Source organism: Harpegnathos saltator, unplaced genomic scaffold (genome assembly GCF_003227715.2).
Source record: "Harpegnathos saltator strain DR-91 unplaced genomic scaffold, Hsal_v8.6 scaffold184, whole genome shotgun sequence".
Lineage (NCBI taxonomy): Eukaryota > Metazoa > Arthropoda > Insecta > Hymenoptera > Formicidae > Harpegnathos > Harpegnathos saltator.
Window position 1 is genome coordinate 12,445 of NW_020229966.1, and position 9,473 is coordinate 21,917.

General features: G+C 52.6%; 1 protein-coding gene across 1 annotated transcript; it reads left to right on the top strand.

The window, feature by feature from the left end:
• The first annotated feature begins 3,824 nt into the window (after positions 1 to 3,824).
• Positions 3,825 to 9,206, top strand: LOC105183179 (UPF0602 protein C4orf47 homolog). Its single transcript, XM_011141131.2, is given in 3 exon segments — positions 3,825 to 4,154; positions 4,935 to 5,211; positions 6,822 to 9,206. Coding segments are annotated over 3 exon segments (1,044 nt in total). The 3' UTR covers positions 7,259 to 9,206.
• The last annotated feature ends 267 nt before the right edge of the window (positions 9,207 to 9,473 follow it).

The window sequence follows — 9,473 nt, forward strand, 5'->3', positions numbered from 1 at the left end:
TTTTTTTTTTGATAACGGTGGGGAAATCCATCATGGATACCCCCGCCTTTTGGGCAGGCGGGGGTTATGTGAGACTCCTACTCACTAAAATCCCACCGGGGTGTCTACCGATCGGGCCGAAGAAGGGGGAGCTGCGCCTGCATTCCCTCCTCGACACCCCGGCCCCAGGGCTCGTACGAAGAGCCCCGCGCCCGGTTACCGCGGCCTTCCATCTCCCATCTAGGGAGTCAGGGGCGCGGTACCTCGGCCGGTTTCCCGACCGGATTGGCCTTTCGGTTTCGATATTGGAGAGAGGGGAACACCTATCCTCCCTCCACGCTCCCCCTTCCCTCCTCGACATGAGCCAAGGGTCAAGGGGGCTGGGGAGTGAGATCCATACGCCATGATCCCCCTCGCTGGGAGCCGGACCGCTTTCGGGAGTTCCGGGCTTCCGACTACCCGGGCACCATGGGGGACGCCGCTAGGTTTGGGGCCCCGTGGACGGAGTGATACCAAGGTTATCGTAACCCAGCCGAGGTTCTTCCATCACGGCATCCAGCAAACTATTCCACTTAGGGAGGCGACTTCAGGAGGTTGCGGTCACCGTCCCCCGAGGCACTAGACTCGGGATGCGCTTAGCCAGTGATCCTCCCTACACGACCCTTCCTCCGGTTGGACCGGTGGTACTACTTTTTTTTTTTACGAGGGGAAATCTTCTAAAGACACCCCCACTCTCCGGGGAAGAGAGAGGGTGGGGATAGTGTGGGATTCGGTGTGCCCTGGTGCGTGCACCACCTACCCACTAAAACCCCTTGGATGTCCTTCTCAGCCAGTCCGAGAGGGTACATAGGTGGTATTGATATATGGCTTCCACGTGCCATCTCCCCACAGCTTGGGTTTACTCTCGTACAGACCTTGTTTGGGAGAGAGAAATAGTATTCTCTCCCCCTTTCTCACTTTGAGGAGCATTCTGCATTCCTCTAGGCGAGGTGCGGACATCACCACCTGCTTTCCTTCATAGTGGGACACCGGCACCTTAATTCCCCATGGTGCCGGGTCCCTCATTCCTATCCCCGGTGGAGGTGGATCCGCTTCGACAGAGGCAGGGGTGGACCCGCTAGACGGGAGGATATATCTTCCGCCTCACCGGGGTCTACCCCTTATTATTGTCATCTACCCCCCCTTTTGTGCCTCCTCGTTGATAGGGGGAGGCAGAGTTGGAGAGTTACGTAACGGTGGCGGTGGCGGCGGAGGGCGCATAAGTGCCCTATCTCTGTCCACCACCGCACCCCCTCTTTCTGCCGTCTTGCTGACTCTTGGTCTATAGGGGCCTTCACCCCTACGCTCCCACTCCTCCTCCTTCTGCCACATAATTTGCTCGCAGAAGGAGGAGAAGACCTCCCATTTCCCCTCTCCCTGCAGAGTGGCCGCTATTACGGCCAGCAGGGAGAGGTCATCTCCTATGCTTTCGCGGAGGGCATGGCGTTCTGACTCAGGTTGGACACTGAGAGAGTGTATGATCCGTCGTATCCTCTGCCGCTCCATAGTGGTGGCATTGCGCTGTTGCCTTCTTCCCTATACGGCACAGGTACTTGCCGAAGCAACCATGCCCCGACAGCACCTGTGCCATTCTATATGTTATACCGCATCTCGCCCTATCCCATCCATTGATCTAAGACCAGGCGGATAGCCCCGACGGTCCGCTGGCCCGGCAAGTTGGAATCCCTGGGTATCGATCCCAGGCCACCATCATGGACCGTCGGGCGTGGTCCTTCACTGCCGTTCTCTCTCTGGGAGAAATGGTGTTAGTGCCTCCCTGCTCCTTTAGCTCCTGTACCCGTCGATATGTACTTTCGTACATATCGGCGGAGGAGCTCCATGGGGGGGCACTGCCGCTAGGGCAATGGCTGCCGCGTGCGACACCATACGATAGCACCGTGATGCTCCCTGAGCCATCCTCTGCACTTGGCGCATAATTCGCTTTATGCGCGGGTTGGCCCTAACTTGTAGGGCCCAAACTGAGTCCCCGTACAGCGCCACGGCATGCATTACATTGACGTAACACACTGCCGCACACGGCCTCCAGGACCTTCCAGGTTGGGGAGGAGCCCTGAGAGCGCATTGTTCAACCTGCTCCAACCTGAGGGCCAAGAGCTCGAAATGGTCAACCGGTGGTACTACCTAGGGTGGATCGACGGATCACCGGAGCCCCCCCCCACGACAAGGTGGCAGGGTACCAGAGGGAGTAAGTATCTAAACCCTTTCGTACTTGATCTTAGCTTAAGCAGCCGAGAAGTGGCAGAACGGTATGAGACTTTTATGTTTGACTTAATCCGCTCTGTCTTCACGAGCTCTGAAACAATTGTTATGAGACATCCTGTATATAAGGTGTTGTAAAACAATTTTTACCGAGCTTGTGGATATATAGATTGGATTAAAATAAATATAAAAATTCTATAGCGTTTTTCGATATTCGTAACAGTTTATTAATTACAGAAATTTGAGTAAGCGCGCGCCGAGATGGATGGAAAAGCTTTGCAGCCGCTCAGGCCACAGCGTGACCTAATCGATTCAGCAACTATTGTTAGCTTGCGGGAGGTGTGACGAGGCAAAACACGAATAGTGGCGCGTGTCTTTCCTCTCGCCACGCATTGGCAATAGTTGCTAGTTGTATTATCTTGAGCGTAGGTATAATAGTCGGTATTATCATCGTTCGTCAATTACCTCCAGGTTTCTTGGGGCCCCTTTGGTCAATACGATAATTTACCTAAGATTGACAGTCTTTATATTACCTCGTCGGTGCTGCGACTAAATTATTTCGATGCTCGTTAAATGCAACGCTCGATAATCGTGTCTATATATTATATATTTTTTATATATTTTATTTACATGTTTTTTTCGGGCGCGTCTTTATTACCGTTCATTCGTGAATGAACGTGGGCGTTTAACGCGCCACTTCTTCGTCCTTTAGCATTAACAGAATCGGCCGGTTGGTACGCTTTTTCACGAGTGTGCAGTTTCCTGCCACGATCTGCGCGGTCTCTCCAAACAGGAGAGCTAACGAAATGTTTCCACTGTTGCCGCAACGAGAATACCGTAGATATCCGTAGTATGAACGTCAACTCATTAAGGACGATCCATTATTGACGGTGCAACCGGTTCAATTACCCATAAGTCTATCCTCAGTATTTAAGATGCCCGATATCGATCTGACGCTGCGCATCTTCGTTACGTGTTTCGTGCTTCGCTCGTGCACCTCCGTCGCAACTTCCTCGTGGCAATGTATAAAAACGAAATTAAAAAAGAAGAGACGCGCTGCAGGGAGCATATTCGCTCCGGTGATCATAAATTAATTGCTCTTTTCAGTCGGTTTCCCGCATTGTCGCAAGGGGGCCAGCCAGCGTTTCTCTCTCTTTCTCGTTTCTTTCGCACAGCTTCCTCCTTGCCGCTTATAGAAAATAAGCCGCTCAACGTAGCGCACAGTGACATGGCTGAAACGCGTTTTTATGCTCCTTTAAGAGCCACGAGGCTCAACTCGTCTGAAGAGTGTCCCGTCAAATCGCGCAATCGATATTCTTACGTCGATAAGTTGAGTCCGCTGCTAATTAGCGAGCGGGCGAGAGAAAGAGAGAGAGAGAGAGAGAGAGAGAGAGGAAAGGAGGAGGGATTACCTCGCCATGTTTTGGCTAGGAAAAGCGTGTCCTTTTCGCGCGGCACGATAGTGTCAGGTTACCTCAGCGAGAGGTAACGATGCGGAAGTTGTAGTTATTGTTATTTTATTAGCGTACGAGCGAGAGGGAGGATGAGTCGCGGACGTAGAACGGGCGACACGCCGTTATCCGGCAATGTCGGCCGTCACTATGGAAAATACGATCTCGAGCGAGTCGGTAAGATATTTCCGATCGACGGGCTTGTCCATCCGTCCGTCCGTCCGTTCGCCCGACGACTTCTCGAGACTTGTTCACGAGCGGTGAAACTTTTTAGGTTTCTTCGACGATGCACCGCCGGGCCCGTTTGACGAGTATCGAAGGCCCGAGGTGATATTTCGCGAGGGCATCGACAAAGGACGTCAAATCCTCGCCGGACCTTCCGGAGTGCTCTTCGAGAAGAAATTCGAGCGAATCTTCGAAGGCGAAGCACTCAGCGAAGTGTGGCGCGACGAAGCGGAGCGGCGGGTACTTACTAGCGATGCACAGGATGTCCCGGATCGACGTCGACGCTATCCCCGAAGGAACTTCAAGGAAGCGCGGACGTCTCGGACATCCTCCACATTATTGCCGAGTGTTTCTCTGATGTGCCGCTGTTAATTATTGGTTTACTGCTCGCTGATACGTTCCGTCACTAATAGTATTATCGTAATTAATTACCTCAACTGACTGATAATTATTCCGCTAGTTATACGTTATAAATCTCGAATGATTATTGATTATGTAAACTGCAATTGATCAGTAATTACAAATCGCGCGCATTTCAATATTGATTTGGAGCGGAATGCAAAAGGTGCTTCGCGCTCATGAGGTCTGGCTGGTCTGACGAGAGGAAGGATCTCGTTTAATTTGTTATATTTGATTAAACAATTCTTTCTGTTTTCCGCTCTTGCTCTCGATCGCCAGGTATTTGCCTCCATTGTCAGTATTCCATTCGATCGTATTTATCTTGCTTCGATAGTTTTCGTTTTAGTAAAAACATTACAATGAAATGGATAAAAAAGAGCAAGCGAGAGAGAGAGAGAGAGAGAGAGAGAGAGAGAGAGAGAGAGAGAGAGAGAGAGAGAGAGAGAGAGAGAGAGAGAGAGAGAGAGAGAGAGAGAGAGAGAGAGAGAGAGAGAGAGAGAGAGGAGAGAGAGAGAGGAGGGAGAAGAGAGGAAATGGAGATACAAAGTATATGCAAAGGGAAGACGAGATGAGGTCTCTCTCCGTATCCGTTTTATTTGTTTGACGGATACGCGATTCCAGTTACGAGACGAGAAGAGGAAGATCCGCGGTATGCTACCGACGTCGCCATCGAAGAAGCACTCGACTCCCGGAGATTGGTACGGATGTTTCGATAAGCCTTCTTACCTCAGTCCGTTGCTGAAGATGGAAGAGAAAAAAAAGCTGCCGGCTCTGCCTAATATGAAGATCAAGCCGAATCCGCTTGGCGGCCCGGGATACGCGAATATTTGCTTCAGTCCTTATCCGGCGTATTCCCACGAGCCTTACGATCAAGTCGCGGAAGGAATACTTCGCAAAAGTAAATGGGTTTTTGCGTTACGCCGCCTCCGATCCGGTCCGCTCGTTCGTGCGAGTGCTCTTCGACTGACAAACCGCTCAAATTATTCAGCCGCCGCGTACTTACAACGGGCCGCGCGTATTTCTCTCTTTCTCCCCTTCTCTGTCTTATACCGCTCTCTCAGTTACCATCCTGCCTAATCGCGATCGCTTCACGTTGTCTCGCCGGTTAATAAAACGTTGCTCCGTGTGTGACGGTAAAGCGTCGAGACGCATTTTCATACGTCATACGTGACTACAAAGGCGGAGTGTTTCTTTTTTTTACGTCTGTATGCGAGCGCGCGTATGTACCGTATATCGCGGAGTGTCAAAGTGAGAAAGGCAAGTGAAGGGTGCACGATTACTTGGTGAGAGAGAGAGAGAGAGAGAGAGGGGGGGGAGAGAGAGAGAAATTGTTTCCGCGGTCTCGGGAATACTCACGAACCGGATGTCGTTAAGACGTTTTCGAGAAACTTACTTTCGCAGTTGCTCCGTGTATTACGGGCGAAGTGAGCCGCCGTTGTTTACCCGTAGTAAGTAACGATAGAGATTTATGTCAGAACGACGAGCTTATCTCGATCTTGAGCTGAATATGATGAGAACGGGAGGAGGGTCACGTGTACAGTCGCAGTTTGAACTGCGCTGTTGTCGAGCGAGTTTCCGCCCTTTTCTTTCCTCCTTCCGCTCTTCCTGTTTTTGCCCCGTCGTACGTATATTACGAAGCACTTTAATCTATAATTCTGGCGTTACGAGATACTGCGTCGGGACTTAATAATGCTCGCCGTGGCGTAGCTTTTTCGTCGCGTGCGTAAAGAGGAAAAAAAGATGCGCATCCTTCGAATTGCTGCCGCTCATCCGAGGCGTAATTACGCGGCGATTACCCCGCGACTTTTACGACAGATAATTGCACGGCGTGTAACAACGATCGCCGGTGAATAATGAACGCGGCCGATGTTATCAATAACGACACGACACAAGCTTCTTCACACTTTACTCGTCGCTGATAAAAACAGTAATTAATTCAACGGCAGTTTTATTTCATTTTGCTGCGGACTTTTTGCCCTCTTTCTCTTTAATTATCTCGTGTGTGTACACGCGCCTCGCGCCGCGACGACATTGGTGAAAAGTAATGACGACGAAACGCGAAATGCGTACGCGAGGTTCAACTTTTTTTTCGGAGGACTCTCCCTTTTCGTTTCGCGGGGCAACAGCATAATTAATTAATTTTAGCATAATTTCCATCGTCGAAAAAAAAAGAAATTGGGACGACGAGAATCGCGAGCAATCTCCACCGACTTTTAAAGCGTGAAACGATTGGAGAAATATTCAACAATAACAACAACGAGAGAAAGAAAAATGAGGAAACAAGAGAGAGAGAGAGAGAGAGAGAGAGCTATATTGCTCGGAATGCAATCCGAAACGCACACAGTAGATTTTTCAAATTTATCCCGCGAATCCCACAAGCTTCATGAATCACTCCGGAAGCTTCGATCTCGCGAAAGATTCGCTCAACCGATCATCGCTCACGTCGACTATAGTCCCTTCTCGTTCACTGAATTCTCAATTCGAAACCCGTTGCCTTGGTTGAAACAGAAACGAAGCACGTGGGCCGATTCTTGACATCCAACGCGCCACTGGACTATTTCCCTCCCAATCCGTACAAGGACGAGAGTCCAGGACCTATTTACTTGCGTTGGGACGTTGGGATCGCGAGGAGGCCAGCCAAGAAGATGCAGTTCTACGTCCCATTCCCCAAAGCGCCGGGCGGAAGTCACGCCGGTTGCTTCGGCAAGTTTCCGGAATACGCGAGCGAGCCTTATATCGAGCGACAAAAAGATAAGATCGCGGTGCCCAAGTTTATAAGCGGCGGCTCGTCCACGCGCACCAAATACACGAGCAGTATCATCGAGCAGATAACCAGGGTATCGTGCAACGCGCGCAATTACGTGGAATATCGAGAACGAGCGTATCCGCCGCGGCGCGCGGAGGAGGATCGTTGTTCATTTACACGGGAAATCTCTCGAATTTAAAAACTACCCCGCGCCCACCCCGCCGCATTCCGTGTATCCCGCGCGTGCACCCTTCCTTTTTTCAACCATCGGGCGAGATAACCGGGACTCGGATATTTGCGATATTTGCGCCCGGCGCAAAAGCGAGCGAGTTATTGTCCGGGAGCGTGAATAAAATGGGCAGCAGGAGCAAGAGCGAAAGCGATCGCGTGCAGATGGACTTGAGTAATTAGGACGTAGCGCGCGAGAGAGGGATTCGGCGAGCGCATTTGTTTGCCGGCGGATTTCGCGCGGCGAAGCCCGGTTAGAGCGCGTAAGCTGACTTCGCGGCATCGCGCAGCACTTGCGGCCAAACTTCGCGCATTATTTCCGTTTCATCGTGTTCGCGATGCATGCGTTATTACTTGCGATCCCGTGCCAGCAGCGCGGGCCCGAGAATACGTCTGTATCGCGCGATACGACTGCTGTTCGCGTTCGTCGGATGGTGGACGAACGGCTTTTCGGCGGCGGTCAGTGAGCCGTGAGCGCCGCAAGCACGATCCAAGCGGCTTCCGACTCTCTCACATTACCAGTCGCGGCGGCAGCTGCAACTGTACAGCAACAGCAGCAGCAGCAGCAACAGCAACAGCAGCAGCAGCAGCAGCAGCAGCAGCAGCAGCAGCAGCAGTGCGACGAGGCCCTTTCAAAGCGAGTCACTCCGCCGCGTCCGAACTTACGGCCTAATGAAATTCTAACGGTCGTTCTATCGCCGTCGCCGCATCAAGTAGTCCACCCTCGCTGCGGCGGCAATTAAATCCGACGTCCTATATTCCCGGCAAACATCGCGCACTTCGGAGGACAGGACTGTCAGGGCCGACCTTTACCTAGGCCGACCGATAGAATCCCCGGGAGCGCGGGAGAGAGCGAGGAAGATCGGGCGGGAGAGAGAGGGTGGGAGGAAGAAAGCGGAAAAGTCGCTCATATTTGATCAGGGACGAGTAAGCGAGCGTAATTAGCGGCGGAATGTTTTACTTGCCGTCGAGGGGGAAAAAAGCGAGTCCTTTTTCTCACGGCAAGGCCAGGATTAACGAGCAAGAACAAGCGGCCGGGCTGACACGGTACGTGTGCGGCGTCGCGGAGCGCCAAAAAGACAAATCGCCCTTCGTCTTGAATCGCGGCGTCGGTGATGAGGCAAGGAGAAGAAGGTGTGCGAAGGACAACTGCGGATGTCTTGTTGGCGACAGGCGAAAAAGGATTGCCATGGTGCGACGTGGGATAATACACGAGCTCGAGGAGAGCTCGCGGTTGTTCTTCGCGCGTCGTCCGAGCGCCGCGGCGCAGGTTTGCTCGCATACACGTGTACGTCCGGACCGTCGGCAGGTCGGCGAGCGGGGAAGGGGGGAGCCTCAATTACAAATTGCGACATACTCCGGGCGAGCAGCAGCGAAACATTTCCCCGGCAAATGAACTCTCCTTTCAACGAAGACTGCGCGCGCGCGCGCGCGCGCGTGCGATTTCCGCGAACGCGCCGCCACGTGAAGGAGTGTTACGTATAGAAATGCAATAAGCGTTTCCGCCTCTGAAAAATTTCTTGGGAGGCACGTGGCAGACAAGAAATGGCAGCGGGCGGGTATGATTCCACGAGATTTATTCCGCGGTTGAAGCCGACCATTTCTCCGTGCCGTGTCGTTGCGCCGGTATTAAACATTCCAGGCATTGCGATGCCTCTCCAATACTCGCCGGTCTTCCACGTAGGGGCATTGCACAAGAAGACCCGACTCGGCTCGAAGCAGTCGCACACGGCCACCCTCCGTCGCACGCGCGCGCACGCGATATAAGCATGCACGTGAATGTATGAGTGCGCGCGCGTGTGTCGATGTGTGTCGTGTGCTGCACGTACGCGCCGCCGAAGAAGCGGAAGAGAGAAGCGTCGGCAGACGGTAGGCGGTAACAAAAGCGGACAAGGCACACGGGGGTTGATGCGAGAGAAGGGGATATGGAGAATTCGACTGGGGGGGGGGGGGGCGCGTCTAACGAAATCCTTTCGCTGGAGTTGCGCGCCGCGCGAGGGAGGCCGTCGTTACGACAACGACCGTCTCTCGCACGACAGCGCGGCCGACTGCACGCTTAAACCGATATTCACCCCTGCGCAAGCGATATACCGGGTGTATCTGACCACCCCGGTCCATCCCGATTTTTTTGTAAACGCGACGTTTTAGGGGAAAATGTTTCAGACAAAAGTTGTATGCTCTTTCAA